Below are 16251 nucleotides of genomic sequence, written 5' to 3' on the forward strand. Positions count from 1 at the left end.
ATTTTGACAACTGTATACACCTGTATAACCCAGACGCTATCATCCCCCCTTTCCCAGAAATCTTCTCGTGTCCTTTCCCGTTGGAGCCTCCAACCCCATCCTGGGAGGCAACCGCTCCACTGATTGTTTTGTTTTCACCTTTGATTAGTGTTTCCTGATGTAGAACATCCTGTAAATGGGGCGTGCAGTATGTACTTCTTTGAGTCCAGCCTCGTTGACTCGGCGTGTCTTAGTAGTTCGTGGCATGTATTAGTAGTTGCATGTATGAGTGGTTCGTTCCTTTCTGTTGCTGAATAGCATTCCCTTGTATAACTGTACCACAGTCTGTTTATCAGTTTACCTATGGATGAACGTTTGAATTTTTTCCAGAGTTTTGACTATAATAAATAAAGCTGCTATGAACATTTATGTGACAGGTCTTTTTGAAGACAAATATTTTCCTTTCTCTTGGGTGAATATTCATGGTAAATTACTGGGACACAGGGTAGTTGTGTGTTTAACTTAAAAAGAATTTGCTAACCCTTTTCCCCAAGTGATTGGCAATTAAACATTCCCACCAGCAGAGTATGAGTGTTTTGGTTGTCTCCCATCCTTAGCTGCTCTGGTGGTGGGTAGTGGTTCCTCACTGTGGCTTTAATTTGCATTTTCCTGATGACTGATGATGTTGAACATTTTTCTTGTGTTTAGTAGCCATTCAGATATATTCTTTTATAGAGTATGTATTCAAGTCCTTCCCCGTTTTTAATTAGGTTGTTTGTCTTTTTGTAATTGAATTGAATGCAGGAGTTCTTTATGTATTCTGGATACTAGTTCTTTATCAGATATATGATTTATGGATCTTTTCCATCAATCTGTGGCTTGTCTGGCTTTTTTTTTTGCTTTTTTTTTTTTGGTGAGGAAGATTGTCCCTGAGCTAACGTCTGTACCAACCTTCCTCTATCTTTTGTATGTGGGATGCCGCCACAGCATGACTTGATGACCGGTGTGTAGGGTCATGCCCAGAATCTGAACCTGCGAACCCCAGGCCACCAAAGCGGAGCACACGAACTTAACCACTACACCACCGGCCAGGCCCGCTTGTCTGTTTTCTTAATCGTATCTTTTTATGTACAGATGTTCTTAGTTTTGATGAAATCTTATTTATTCATTTTTTCTTTCATAGTTATTGTCCTAGCTAGGAATCTTTGCCTACCTCAGGTCACGACAATATTGTCCTATTTTTTCTTCTAAAAACTTTATAGTTTTAGCTTTTATGTTTAGTTCTAGGATCTATCTTGGATTAATTTTGTGTGTGGTGTGAGGTAGGGGTTGAGGTTTCTTTTTTCCATGTGGATAGCCAGTTGTTCCAGCACCATTTGTTGAAGAGACTCTTCTTTCCCGTTGAATTCCTTTGCACCTTTGTAAAAAGTCAAATGACCACATAACTGCGCGTCTATTTTCAGACTCTCAGTTCTCTTCTATTCCTCTGTTTGTCCTTTATGCCTTGATTACCATGTCGTTATAGCAACCCTTGAATTCAGATCGTGCCAAGTCCTGATTTTATTCTTATTTTTCAAAATTGTTTTGGCTATTCTAGGTCCTTTGAATTTCCATGTGACTCTTAGAACCAACTTGCAAATTGCTATTTTTGAAAAAAGCCTGCTGATATTTTGGTTGAGATTGTATTGAATCTATAGTTTAATTTTAAGAGGGCATGTCCTCACAATATTGAGTCCAACTTATGAACGTGATTCTCTCCATTTAATTATTCATCTGCATTGTTTCATGATTTCCACTGTAGAACTTTTGCATTTTCAGTTAAGTGTATTCCTCTGTATTTTATATTTTTCAATGCTCTTTTAAGTGGAATTTTAAAATATTTTATTCTTTTTTGCTGCTAGTATATAGAAATACAATTGATTTTTATGTATTTATATATTGATCTTGTATCCTATAATCATGCTAAACTAACTTTTTGGTTCTAGTTGTTTTCTGTTGATTCCTTAGCATTTTCTAGAGGTAAACAATCATTTCATCTGTGTCTAGGGAATTTTATTTCTTCCTTTTCAATCTTTAGGACTTTTTATCCTTCCTTCCTCCTTTCTTCCCCTCCACCTCTCTTTTTCTGTTTTTTGTCCCTAATCTCAGATGGAAGGCGTTTAGTGTTAGATGATTAGATAAGATCTTAGCCCGTAGGTTTTTCATCAGTGGCCTTTATCAAAATGAGAAAGTTTGCTTATATTTTTAATTTGATGAGGCTTTTTTTTAAAAATCAAATTTGACATTGTATTTTGTCAGATGCTTTTTCTGCACCTGTTTAGGTTATCCATGTATGTTTTTAAATGAAATTTTTTTTTTAATTTTATTTATTTATTTTTTTCCCCCAAAGTCCAAGTAGATAGTTGTACATCATAGATGCACATCCTTCTAGTTGCTGTACGTGGGACGCAGCCTCAGCATGGCCGGAGAAGCGGTGTGTCGATGCATGCCCGGAATCCGAACTCAGGCCACCAGCAGCAGAGCACGTGCACTTAACCGCTAAGCCACGGGGCCAGCCCTAAATGAAATTTAAATATAACACAAAAGGACACTGACTTATGGGGTAGTCAAAACTCCTCATCATGGGGCCAGCCCAGTGGTGTCGTGGTTAAGTTCGTGTGCTCCACTTCGGTGGCCTGGAGTTTGCAGGTTTGGATCCCAGGCATGGACTGGCACACCACTCATCAAGCCATGCTGTGGCAGCATCCCATGTAAAGTAGAGGGAGATGGGCATGGATGTTAGCCCAGGGCCAATCTTCCTCAGCAAAGAGAGGAGGTTTGGCAATGGGTGTTAGCCCAGGGCTAATCTTCCTCACAAAACAAACAAACAAACAAAAAAATCCCTCCTTATCATAATATTCAAGGTCCTTTAAAAGATGTCCTTAATTACCTTTCCAGCTTCTGCCACTGCTTCTCCCGTTCTCCCTGTGATCCTGCCATGTTGAACACTTGAATAAGACCTCAGTGTAGACGTGCATTTCCCTGATTCCATTCTTTGCCCAGGTATTTTATTCAGTCCACTTCTGCAGGTGTCTTTAAGACCTAGCTCAACTGTTTTGGCACAAGTTCATGACATTATTTTTGTTATTATCCTAAATAAAAATTCTTATTTAGATCTGGTATCTCTTCTTCGTATAGATTTTTTGAAATGTTTGTTAACTCTAGGTAATTGACTTGAAATTCAAAGGTAAGGATGACAGAATAAAAAAACAAGTATTGTTAGTTTTTATTTGTTGAAAATGTACTATTTTTTATAAGAGAGATGGCTTCTAATACCAGATGTATTTTTAATTAACTATTTTTCTTGGATAAGTCCCTTACTCTGGTCACCTCTTAACTGTAAAATGGAAGAAAAGTCAAAAATATCTTGAAGAACCTTTCAAACTTAAGTGTTTTTGATTCTGGGGTCTAAATTTTTGCTTCTCAAACTTCAGCATTTCTGATCTCTACTCTGGGGAACAGAAAATCTATAAATCCTTTCTCAAAAATTTTACCAAATAAATCTATTTAGCCATATAAGTTGCTCTCAACCAAGGCTGTGTATCAGAATCATAGGACAGCTTCACCCCTGCCATCTCTGAAGGTGGAGCCTAGGTATGCTTTGTGCAAGTTACCTGGTTGATATACACAATAAATCTCATCAGGTGTCTAGATGTGAATTTTTGCTCTTGTCATAGAAGAACATTGACAAAAGTGCCAGGAACCTCTGTAACCTGATTGCGGAAGATACAAACATTTGCTGTTCAGTTCAGATTACACAACAATTGCATGAAGTAAAATGGTGTGTTCGGTGATAAAATGAGCAATTTTGACAACCAATGCAAGGATCGTGAATGTGTCCTTGAACCCACGGAGGGCAAAGCAGAGATCCTTGCATGCTCCTTAGTACTGCTTTCTCTTCATCGTGGGTCTCTGTCTCCATCTGTCTCTTCTAAATGCCAAGAGAGTGGGGTTGATCTAGACGCAGGGGCTGTGGCTGGAAAAATGGGGCAGGAGGACAGGATGATTTCTCAGCTAAAGGCTCAAAATATCACAATTTAAAATTATTTTGACTCTAAATTTTATTGTCCATCCTTATTTATGTTTCCTGCCATGATACAAAAGTATTAGGTTAGCAAATAGGTTTTAATTCTGATTGATTCCCTAAGATGCTGAGTTATCGTAAAGGTGTTGCTGCTGCTTGCTGTTTTTCTCTTTTTAACTTATAGATTATGCCTTTTTTACATATTAAAGTAACATGTAATCATAAAAAATTTTAATTATACAGGTAAAAGTAGTACTGTCCCTTCTTTTAGCACTGCAGTCCATGAAAGTGAGTAATATTGCTGTTCCAGAAGTAACCACTGTCAACTCACCGTCCCTCCTAGTGGTCTCACATGTAGTCATGTGTGCGTCTGTGCAGACATAGATTTTACAATTCATACACACAAACAGAATCATGTGGTACATACCTTTTTTATTGAATGATATATCATTTTCCATGTCAGAAGAAATAATACTATAACAAACTGGTATATATGCCTTTGTGTACTTGTTTGAATAAATCTGTGGCATAAATTATATCAAATTATCTTTCTTTAGTGTTATAACCAATTTCCCACCCCGCTAACAGTATGTGAGAGATGCTGTTCCCCCCAAAGCTAGCAAACCCTGGGTATTATCAGACCTTAGCCAACCTGACAGGCACACTCTTTTCACTGAAAAAATGTCTTCACACACGTACACACAGGACGTGACCGAGAAGTTGGTGCTGTACTCTGGTGAGGCAGTTTTTAAAGTTGATGCTTGAATTGGATTTTTCTCTCACTTAACCACTGTACGGAGTTTGGAATGAGAATTGGATGCTGGGGGATGTTTTAGAGAGGGAGGGAGGTGGTTGGGGATGGGATTGGGTGATTAGAAAGAATATTAAGTGAAGTAGCAGGAGTTCCATGGCATCAAGTTGAATGTATGTGTCCCCCGTTCCCAAGGCCCCACGCCTACAGGAGAGAGGCTTTGGGATGGGGAGACTTGGGTTTGGATTCTGATTCTCCACTAACTTACCTCGAATCTGCATACAAGTCCCGGAGTTTGTGAATCTCAGTGTCCTCATTACAAAGATGCGGGAGCATCTGCCTCCCCTGTGTTGTGCTGAGCAGTGTGGCCATGTCAGACTCTGTGTGAGACGGACTTGAGAAGCTATTAAATGCACAGGATGTAATCTTGCCTCTTCAGGACTGAGTCACCTGCAAGATTAGTGTTTAGAAAAAGAACGATACTGGGGTTGGAAGGAGGGGAGGTGGGGACTGATGAGTCCTTTGATGATTGATTGGGTTTGTGGCTATGTCTGTAGAAGCAGCAAGGAGAATATTTTGAAGGCAAGAGAAACTTCTAGTAACAGAGGGAATTAGAGCAGAGCTCTAATCAGATCATCTGCATGAAAGAGGCAAACACTAAGCTGGGCGTTAGTTTGGGGGAAGTCTTGACTGATGGACTGATGTTCTTGGAAGGAGGAATTCCGGGTCACTGTCACTGAGTCCTGTTTACTTAGGTGACTGACAATACAGCTAACAGTCAGGCTGTCGTGCCTCAGCCTCCTAGGCAAACGTGTTCCTCTGCAGTCTTTACGAACTGTTAGGAGGTCAATTATACTTGTGCCCCCATTCACTTGTTCCTTCCCACACCCTGAAGGTAATAGGAATTTATCTGCAAGCACCTACTTCATCTCAGCAAGTGAACGAACCTATAGCAACTGGGGCGGGTTCTACAGAAACACCAAAAATCAGAGCAACACATAAGCATATTTCTCTGCTCCCTTCCTTGAAGTCAGTATTTTTCAAAATTGTCAGCATTTAGGATTCAAAAGAATATCTTACTTCTTTCCTAATATATCAAATTTAGAAAGATGTAAGCTACATGTTACTGTTACTTTGCCTTTAGAAAGTATTTCAATTTAATTAGTTTGTTTGAGAGGAAATAAGTCTCGCACACTTAAGCCTTTTGAATGAACGTGTTCCTTTGGGAACATTGTACTTCACAGGAAATAGATCAAATCGAAGTTGCAGAAGAGCTCATTTCAGCACTGCGTCCGTTAACTGAGTCCTTAAAACCTGCGCCTTTGCCCAAAGTATTAACATATTGGAGCTTGATGTATATTATTTTGTGTTTTTGAGAAAAGATTAATGTGCTTATTTATTCAGAAACATTTTTTTCATTACAGCAAGACTGTGTTTTCCTGTGAGTTTTAGTCCTCCTCCTGTTCCATCCGTGTCCTTGGTACCCCTCCACCCCAAGTTCTCCAGTCTGCAAATCTGAAGCCGTGTTTGGAAAGTGAGGGTCATTCTTTGTGGGGGCTGGTGCCCAAGATTTGAGAGAGGGAAAATACGCCACAGTACATGGGTCTTCTTTGAACAGGACCTGGTTACCTGTCTTCTCTGTTAGTCCACTTCCTACTGACAGAGCCCTACTGAGGTTCCTGTGGTTCCTAGAAAGAGCTGGGCAGGTTCATCCTGCGGGTCTTGTCACATGCTTTTCCCCAGTCCTGGTGTCCACGTGCTGCTCAGTCCCCCTGCGCCTGCCAAGCTTCTGTCTCCTCCTCCAGACCAACCCTCAGCTCCAAGAAGAGGTGATCTTCTTGCTTTATGCCCACAGACATCAGTTGGCAGTGATGATTACTAGACTACCAGATGCTTGAGGACAGGGACCATCTCTGACTGAGTAAAATCATTCCTACAAAGAGACTTTCAGAGAATCTGGTATCTGAAACTTACCTAGTGCTCAGCGCGGGCTAGCTGTGGGGATGGTGGTAATGAAAATTTCTGTATCCTCATCGCTTGCATGACCACTGTTGAGTGAGTGAATAAATGGATGGATATAACACACATCTATTATGCTTTTATTGGAATATTTCTTCGTCTGGGGCTTCTATTTTGTGAGGCCTGTTAATTGGATTTAAAAGTCCCTAGGATTAAAAATGAGTTATTTATCCTATGGGTACCCCAGATAAATACTCTTAGGAATGTTTTCTAATTATTAACAGGACAGGCTTTTTTTTTTTTTTTTTTGTGAGGAGATCAGCCCTGTGCTAACATCCGCCAATCCTCCTCTTTTTTTGCTGAGGAAGACGGCCCTAGGCTAACATCCGTGCCCATCTTCCTCCACTTTATATGGGATGCCGCCACAGCATGGCTTGCCAAGCAGTGCGCCGGTGCGCGCCCGGGATCCAGGCCAGCGAACCCCAGGCCGCCGCAGCGGAGCGCGCGCACCTAACCGCTTGCGCCACCGGGCCGGCCCCAGGACAGGCTTTTCAACTCAAATTTGGCTATAAGTACTGGCTCTGGATATGTTATATTGGTCAAATTCATTAAGTTCTCTAAGCCTCAGTTTCTCCATCTGTATAATGAAATAATCACCCTCTACTGGTTTGTGTGCAACTTAAATAATGTATTTAAGGCATGTGTGTGTGTGTGCATGTGCCTTGTGTGTTATTAAATGGTATTATTCCAGAGTAGTTGTAAAAATATCAATATAGAAAAACAAACTGGAAATCACCTTAAATCCCACCCTCAGAGATGCCATCATTGTTGACATAAAGTAGAGATACTCAGAGCTTTCTTTAGACTCAGAAACTTCTCAGGAATGAAAATAATGTGATAAATAGATTGCATGATACTTTGTCATTTAGTTTTTTCACTCAATAATGTTATCTTTTTATGACAATGAATCTAGATCTATATCATCCTCCTTCACCTTTTAATGGCACAGTTTTCCATTTATTAATGTATGATGACAAAGATGATAAACCTTTTGTTGATGAATGTATAGTTTTTTCCATTTTTTCTCTGTTATGAGTATGGCCATGATAGATGTTTTGACACCTGAGTTTTTTTGTTTTTTGGTTTTTTTTGAGGTAACACTGGTTTATAATATTATATAAATTTCAGGTGTACATCATTATATTTTGATTTCTGTGTTGGCTGCATCATGTTCACCACTAAAGTCTAGTTGCCATCCATCATCATACACATGTGCCCCTTTACCCCTTTCACCCTCCCACCATCCCCTTCCCCTCTGGTAACCACCAATCTGTTCTCTGTATCTGTGTGTTTGTTTGTTTACCTTCCACATATGAGTGAGATCATACAGTATTTGGCTTTCTCTGTCTGACTTATTTCACTTAGCATAATACCCTCAAGGTCCATCCATGTTGTCACAAATGGCAAGATTCCATCTTTTTGTGGCTGAGTAGTATTCCATGGTGAGTGTGCGTGTGTGTGTGTGTGTGTGTGTGTGTGTGTGTGTGTGTGTATCACATCTTCTTTATCCGTTCATCTGTTGGTAAGCACCTAGGTTGTTTCCAAGTCTTGGCTATTGTGAACAATGCTGCAAGTGAACATGGGGGTTCATACATCTTTTCAAATCTCTGTTTTCATGTTCTTTGGGTAAATACCCAGAAGTAGAATTGCCGGATCATATGGTGGTTCTATTCTTAATTTTTTGAGGCATCTGCATACTGTTTGCCTACTGGCTTCACCAGTTTGCACTCCCACCAGCAGTGTATGCGAGTTCTCTTTTCTCCACATCCTTTCCAACCCTTATTTCTTGTCTTGTTAATTATAGCCATTCTGACAGATGTACGTTGATATCTCATTTGCCGTTTTGATTTGCATTTCCCTAAGAATTAGTAATGTTGAACATCTTTTCATGTACCTGTTGGCCATCTGTGTATCTTCTTTAGAAAAATGTCTATTCAGATCCTCTACCCATTTTTTGATCAGGTTGTTTGGTTTTTTTTGTTGTTGAGTTGTATGAGTTCTTAATATATTTTGGATATTAACCGCTTATTTGACACCCAGGTTTTTAATGTTTTCAGGATAAATTCTTAGAAATGGAATTGTTAGATTAAAAATTAACCTATAAATAGATTCATCAAATTATAAACATTTATGATTTGTTCTTTTTTTCTGCATGTGTGCTATACTCAATAAAAAGAGTTTATTAAAGAAAAAAAGTTACCCTATAGATTCTAAAGTCTTGAAATGTAAAATTTAGGATATATTTGAAAGTGAAGTAGGGAGGACTCTCAGATTTCATTATCAGTAATTCCAGTTACCTGAATTCCAACTCAGTTCTTTAATAATAATTTGTCACTGTTTATAATAAATTCTTCTACTTTAATAAAGGCATGGGCAGAGGGAGTGTTGTTGAGTATAATATATTATAACATTCAAACCTCAGGCAAATCTGTTGCTTGAACTAAATTTTAATTTTTATATAATTAATATTTCTAATCTGAGCTTAAGTTAATTAACTTTTACTTCTAATTTGGTAAGTCTTTTGAATGGGCTTAATTGCCCTGCTCTCCAGCATAAATTTATATTCACGTTCAGTTGTACTATGGAAAATTAAGAGTAATTGAAAACCTATTTCTTGATGATATTTCTGAATAATTAATTTTATTGAAACAAATCTCATTAAAGACCTCTAAAGTGAAAGTTTATGTAGTATAACAAAAGTATTTACATCCGTTTACTTTCGCTGAATCTTTGTTGGATTAACCCTAATTCTGCTTCTTCTACAAATTATAAAATATTGCAATTAAGTATCTCTGGAACCTAAATATAAAGGGTTTGCCTCAAATAAGTGTATATATTTTTTTCCACTACAGTAGGAGAAACCAACCCATGAGGAGGAATATGAATCACACTGAAAACTCATTAAAATGTGACATAAATTTTACAAATACAGATGTTTCTCATTTGGTGCTATTGTCTTCGGTATCTAGAGTGGCTATAATTTGCTCTTGAATGACATTTAATTGAACTGGAAATTCAGAAGGTAGGAGAAGATGAGCTAACTTAGCTGTGTACTTACCTAATACTTAAGGTATTAGTGACTTTCTGGGACCAAGGGTCAGGGAGCTGAGCTAGAAGTTACTGACTCTGAAGGCCCTTTTTCAGTAATCAGAAGAGGAAGCCAAACACAGATAAGAAAACCAGAATCGTACAGCAAGAGCCTAGAAAGCTCCTTTGCACAGACAGCCTTCCTTTGTCTTTTTCTTTTTGAATGCCAAATGGTAAATTACTGAGTGTCTGAGCAAGCATAAGCCCAGGAGAGAGAGAGAGAGACGTGTGGCGCTTGGACGTATTAATTAATATTTAAAGTTGGAAGGGGCCCCAGTTACTATATCGGCAGAGATTTTTCAAAGGCAAAAAACAGCAATTAGTTCAAGGTAATTTAACCAAAAAAGAATTCACTCTACTGGTATAGGTGTCCCTCCTGGAGCCTGAAGATCAGGATGCGTGGGGGCCTCAGGAAGTGATGGGTTTTCATGCCCCTTCTTCCTCATGGCAGAGTATGACCAAGCTCAGAGATGTAGAGAATCCTTACCTGTGTCTCAACCCCAGCTGAAAACCCCCAAAAGAGAAACTCTTGATGTCCCAGCCTGTGTGATATGTCCCCCAGCTTCGGCCTGGAGTGGCATGATTAGCGACACAAACTTGGCTGCCCATCATTGTGGATGGTGTTTGTGATGGGAAGGTTTGAAGGACCATCCCTTGCAAAGAGAAGTGGTTGTGTGCTGGCAGAGATCCCCAAAGTCTCTACTACATCCCCTGTCTGGTCTGGCTTTCTCATTTAGTGGTATGGAAATCGAGGTGGAATGGCATGAAATACATTTCCCATAGTCATGCTTGATGAATGTGGGATAAAGATATAAACTGGGTTACTCTCAAAGTAAACTGGGTTACTTTGAGAGGGAGCACTGTTAATAATTGGGGAAAAATGCACAAACTGGACTGTTCCAGAAGAATTAGGATATATGGTTGCCCTTGAACAGAAGAGTTCTAGAGCTCAGATTTTAAGATAATAGATTATTTGGGTGGAGTGGGAATACCAAATCAGGACTAAAGATAGTTCTTCCTACCGTTGTGAGATAAGATCAAAGATAAGGGCATATCTAAATTTATTATTCTTTCCATATATCGAGTCACCTCTGAAAGGAGAAACTGGGAAAGGTACTGAGTTTCTCTACTTCTCAGTTTACTGAAAGTAAATGGAAAATAATAATATTTTTCCAGTTTCTAGATAATCTAAGTGATCACTCATATTCTGAAAGGATGGGAGCAGTATTTGCCCTAAAATGAAATATTTTAATTGTTTTCTTTTGGTTTGGGTCAGAAAAATTAAAAGGGTAGTCGATCTATGTATATTCATACATTGAAAAAAAAGTGTAATAAGTGTATATTATTGTTCAGGGTGCAGTTTTTTTGCACAAAGAGACACAGTCTTATGGGACTGCATACTGCATTTGGGACTTCAAAAGCCCCACAGTCAACAATTGGACATTTCTTCTACGTGCTGTGGTGAAGTGCTTGATTCTGACCTCTGTATCCCAAGACTCCAGGAACTAAGAGTAGTGACTAGCATCCTGCGGTGCCTGCTCAGAGTTTACTTAATAGACATCTTTATAAAGATGACCTTTAGAAATCCTCTGATTTTTGTGTGCACCTTACAGATGAGGTGACCTCTAGGTGTGCCTTAGGATTACAGGCTTTTAAACTAACAGCTAAATCAGCGTGGGCAAATTCCTCAAGCTTTTGGAGCTCCAGGTTTGTCATCTGGTGCAAGCACGTGATGCCGGTGGTTCTGAGATTTCAGTGAGATACTGTGCACAGAGAGCTCAGCCGAGTGTTGGGCGCGGGGTAAGCGCTCGGTAACTGGTAGCTTCACTCTTTAGAGTTAACCTGAAAGACTTCCAGGCTTCTCAGAAATAGAATAAGTGACAGTCTCAAGTTAATTGTGCATAAAATGCATCATATTCTTTCTAATTATCTACTGAATTTTCTCTGGAATATATTTCCTTTAGTGATAAAGAAATATAAAAACTGCTTACATAGTTGGAAGCTATGTACCTTTCATGTAAATAGTGAAGTTGTTTTGTGTTAAAGAAGATCTAACACGAAAGAGATCTTCCTCTCCTGAAACTCAGTGGCTGCTCATGTGTCATTTCTGAGGCCAGAAAAGAGGCTTTGTCACGGATTTTTTCATCCAGAGATCTGCGTTTTCCTTTTAGATTTAATCCAGTTAAAGCAGGTTCTGCTCCTTCTAGAGGTCTTGTTCTGTTCCCAGTCTTCCGCTGACTGGGGGACTTTCTCCAGATGCCTCTGAACGTTGGCGGGGAGCAGCTGCCTTAACAAAGCCCACAGTTGTTGGCACTGGAACAGCACCCAGAGCCAGCAGGCTGCTCGCCTTCCGGGCCGAAGCCTCTGCCTGTTCAGAAACGGCTCCCCCAAAGACATCACTGTAGATTCACTCTGAGTAAATTACAGTTAGTGACCTGCTTTCTTCATTTGTGCTGTAATTTTTCCCTCTTAGAATAATAGTACCATGTAGTCTATTCTATCAAAATGGAGGATTGCAGCTAAAAAGCAGGTGTATCCATAAACACCCAACAGCTCAATTTTATACGCTCAAGCTTTAGCTAATCAAAAAAACCATTTTTCTTTAAGCTCAGTCACTTTGAAGGCTGGAGCCCACCTCAGAGAAGGCGCACTAGCAGTTATTAATGGAAGTGCCACTTCCGTTCAGGGCTCTGCGGTTATCCTCATTGAGCGCCACTGTGTGCAGGCTGTGCAGGACAAGCTGGGGATGCCGGGGGACACCGGCTCCTGCCCCCCGGAGTTGATCTCAGCTCAGTAAATGCGGGCCCTGCACTGGTGCTCGCCCCCAGCAAGGACCGCCTTTGCCGTGTCCGGTGGGGTGTGAGTGCAGTGAGAGATTGTATAAACCTGGTGCCGTGGAATTCAAAGGCAGGAAGGTTTGACAGGTCGTGGTTTAGGAAAGACTTTCTGAAAGCAGAGGCCAAGCGCGGCGGGGAAGACGTTCGTGAATAATTACCTGAATGCCAGGCATTGAATCAAGCATATTCCACGCATTATCTCATTTTAAAATTGTGATTTAAAGATCCTTATTTGTAGTTCATTATAAACTAAAGAGATTGAAAAATCTGGTTAGCAAAAAAAGTGGTTACAGGGGCCGGCCCCGTGGCTTAGCGGTTAAGTGCGCACGCTCGGCTACTGGCGGTCGGGGTTCGGATCCCGGGCGCACCCTGACGCACCACTTCTCCCGGCCATGCTGAGGCCGCGTCCCACATACAGCAACTAGAAGGATGTGCAGCTATGACATACAGCTATCTACTGGGGCTTTGGGGCGGGAGAGTGTGGAAAGGAGGAGGATTGGCAATAGATGTTAGCTCAGAGCCGGTCTTCCTCAGCAAAAAGAGGAGGATTAGCACGGATGTTAGCTCAGGGCTAATCTTCCTCACAAAATAAATAAATAAATAAAGAGTCCTTTAAAAAAAAAAAGTGGTTATGCTAGACATACTATTTTATTACCAGGTTTTGCCACATAATACATTTTGGACGTTTACTGTGTCATTAAGTGCGCTTCTCCACATTACTCTGAATGACTACATGATTTATATAACTATTTCCCTTATAAGTTAGGTAAGAAGATGTAAACATAAGAAAAAAAGACCATGAAAGTATTAGGAGAAAATATATAGTCTAGAGGGTGGGCATTTTTTTTTCTTTCAATACTTTGTTTTTTTAGAGCAGCAAAATTGAGAGGAGGCAGGGAGATTTCTCATCTCCCCTGTCTCCACACAGGCACAGTCTCCCTGGTTATCAACAGCCCCACCGGAGGGTGGACCCTCACTGACACATCACCTCACCCGGAGTCCAAGGTTTATGTCAGGGCTCACTCTTGGAGCTGCACGTTCCATGGGTTTGGACGAAGATCTGACAGCAGCAGCCATCACTGTAGCGTCATGCGGAGGGCGGGCGTAGTTTATATACATGCTGGTAAAGGGACAGACTCTTAACAGAAAACATGGGTAGTTCTGAACACGCAAAAATTAAAAATCTTTCGGGTATCAAGATTACTATGAATCAAGTTTACAGGCGTTAACTCTTAATTCTGACAACAGTTTTGTGAAGTGGGTGCTTAGGTTCCTTTTAGAGAAGAAGAAACAGGATCAGAGAAATGACAGCGTGGAGATCAGTGGATTTCAGTGCGATTGGTTATCCTGGTGAAGAACAAGAGCTGCTAGAACGAGAGGCATAGTTGGGGGGCAGCTCGAGTTCAGTCTCTGCCACAGCCTTGGGTATGAATGCCGCTCCACCACGTCAGGTGATAGACCAGCTTCGTTTAGGCAGTCAATAATACTATATGCTCATTCCATCCTTTGAAGTATTCGCTTCCATATGCTTTCTCATTGTAACTGGGATGTCAAACAGGATACCTTTTTCAGGTGTGTCTTCAAATGCAAAATTTTGGAGAGCTTAAGGACAAATTAGATGCTCATTACGAAAAGCATAAATCCATTTTTAATATCCCTTATATAGTGTACTATACTCTCCCTTAAACAGTAGAAATTATCCAGGCCTCAGTTAAACAGGGGTACTAGTGTAGATCATTAACTACTTATGAAAGAGACAGGGGAAAAAGCCAAAACTCTGCCAGCTGTTGTTATCATTTGGATGAAATAAAATAAAAGGTTGATTATGGCCATCATCATAGTTTTATCAGTGGGAAAATCTGGAGTGAAAAAATTTAGAATGTAAATGTTTTTAGATCATATTTAGATGCATTTAATCAAGTTAAAAACCCCACCACATCTTGGATAAGAGCAGATGTGTACAGGAAAATCTTTCTGTGCAATTGATCTAAAATTTGACTTAAAACAGGGACAAAACATTTACCTCCTCTATGGTAACAAAATTTATGCCATGTAATAACCCTGACATGTTTTTTTTTTTTTTTTTTTTTTTTATTTTTCCCACAAAGCCCCAGTAGATAGTTGTATGTCATAGTTGCACATCCTTCTAGTTGCTGTATGTGGGACACGGCCTCAGCATGGCCGGAGGAGCGCTGCGTCGGTGCACGCCCGGGATCCGAACCCGGGCCGCCAGCAGCGGAGCGCGCGCACTTAACCGCTACGCCACGGGGCCGGCCCCGAACCCTGACATGTTTACAGAGTCGTGTCTAATGGGCCCTCCAGAGCTCTGGCAAGTACCACAGTGTGTCTGTTTTCTACATTGTGTAGGAATCTGGAAAAGTTGTATGAAATGAAAATCTATCATAAAGTTTTTGCATCCAGCTTAATCACTGCTCTCTTGAAGTTTAGAAAAGGGTTAAGGACTGTCTGTTCTTTATTAACTACACTCAAAACTGAACTTAAGAGATTTTAATAGCTGTTTAGTGTTTGAATCCATAATACAAAGAATATTAAGATTTTTAGCATTAGTGTCCTACATGTATCCACTTGAAAATGAATGGACTTCATTGTTTAATTCCAAAGATATACATATATACTTGTTTACGTGTATAGATATATATTTTGCATTTTACAAGTGCATTTTATTTTTTCCCAATCAGATAAACAATCAGATCCTGTATGGAAGAAGTCACCAAAATGCATCTGCCATTATTAAGACTGCCCCGTCGAAGGTCAAGCTGGTTTTCATCAGGTGAGATGGAGATGTCTGGTTTTCTAAAATCTGAGATCTCTTCTGGAGATGTTATTATATTTTGTATTTTATCTCTTGTATTTTATCTGTCTAACCAGATTACTGTATTCTAAAAATACATTTTCCATTTGTAACTGTCACTAAGAAAAGTATAGATTGTTTGATTATGAAGTTTTCTTGTTGATAGAATTAGTAGTTGAGGCTGGCATTTATATTTCAGTTTAAAAAAACTCTTTCCTTCTTGATCTGATTATCCTGTCTGTGAATAGAATGGAACCGTCCGTGTCTCCTCCTGTGGCCATCATTCGGTCCATTTGCTGACTCATTAACGTCCTCACCAAAGAGCAGGCAGGAAGGCAGAACTCGGGGAAAGGTTAGGAGCTTCGTGTTAACAGTGCTGGTGAGAAATCCAGAGGGGGGAGATGGAGGCCTGCTGTCTAGAGCCTGTGGTGGGTTTGGGGCCCCACATTCACCCGCCCCTCGCCTGCTGGCTGACGGAGCCTCTTCCATGAGTGAATCAGAACTGGGATCCTCATTGGTGTTGGCCATCGTCGCCACGTCAGCCATGGAGTGAGGCTTGATTTTCTGTTAATGAATGGCAATGACAGGTGAATGGGAATTATTTTAGGTGATGTAGCTAACAGTGTGTCCACTGTTGCTCTGTGTCTTTTCCCTCTGAACCTCCGTTATCATCTGTGAAATGGGGAGAATAAAGCACGTACCT

The 16251-nt window shown here is 40.2% G+C and overlaps 1 protein-coding gene across 8 annotated transcripts in view; it reads left to right on the forward strand.

Annotated features, from left to right (window-relative positions):
- Window positions 1-16251, forward strand: part of PATJ (PATJ crumbs cell polarity complex component) — a 307655-nt gene that overhangs the window by 180121 nt on the left and 111283 nt on the right. For all 8 annotated transcript variants that reach the window (XM_058538171.1, XM_058538173.1, XM_058538175.1 and 5 more), the window contains one exon: window positions 15436-15527. In XM_058538171.1, coding sequence (XP_058394154.1) covers window positions 15436-15527 — 92 coding nt within the window. The remainder of the gene's footprint in view (window positions 1-15435; window positions 15528-16251) is intronic.

This window comes from Diceros bicornis, chromosome 4 (assembly GCF_020826845.1).
Source record: "Diceros bicornis minor isolate mBicDic1 chromosome 4, mDicBic1.mat.cur, whole genome shotgun sequence".
In the NCBI taxonomy this organism is placed as follows: Eukaryota; Metazoa; Chordata; class Mammalia; order Perissodactyla; family Rhinocerotidae; genus Diceros; species Diceros bicornis.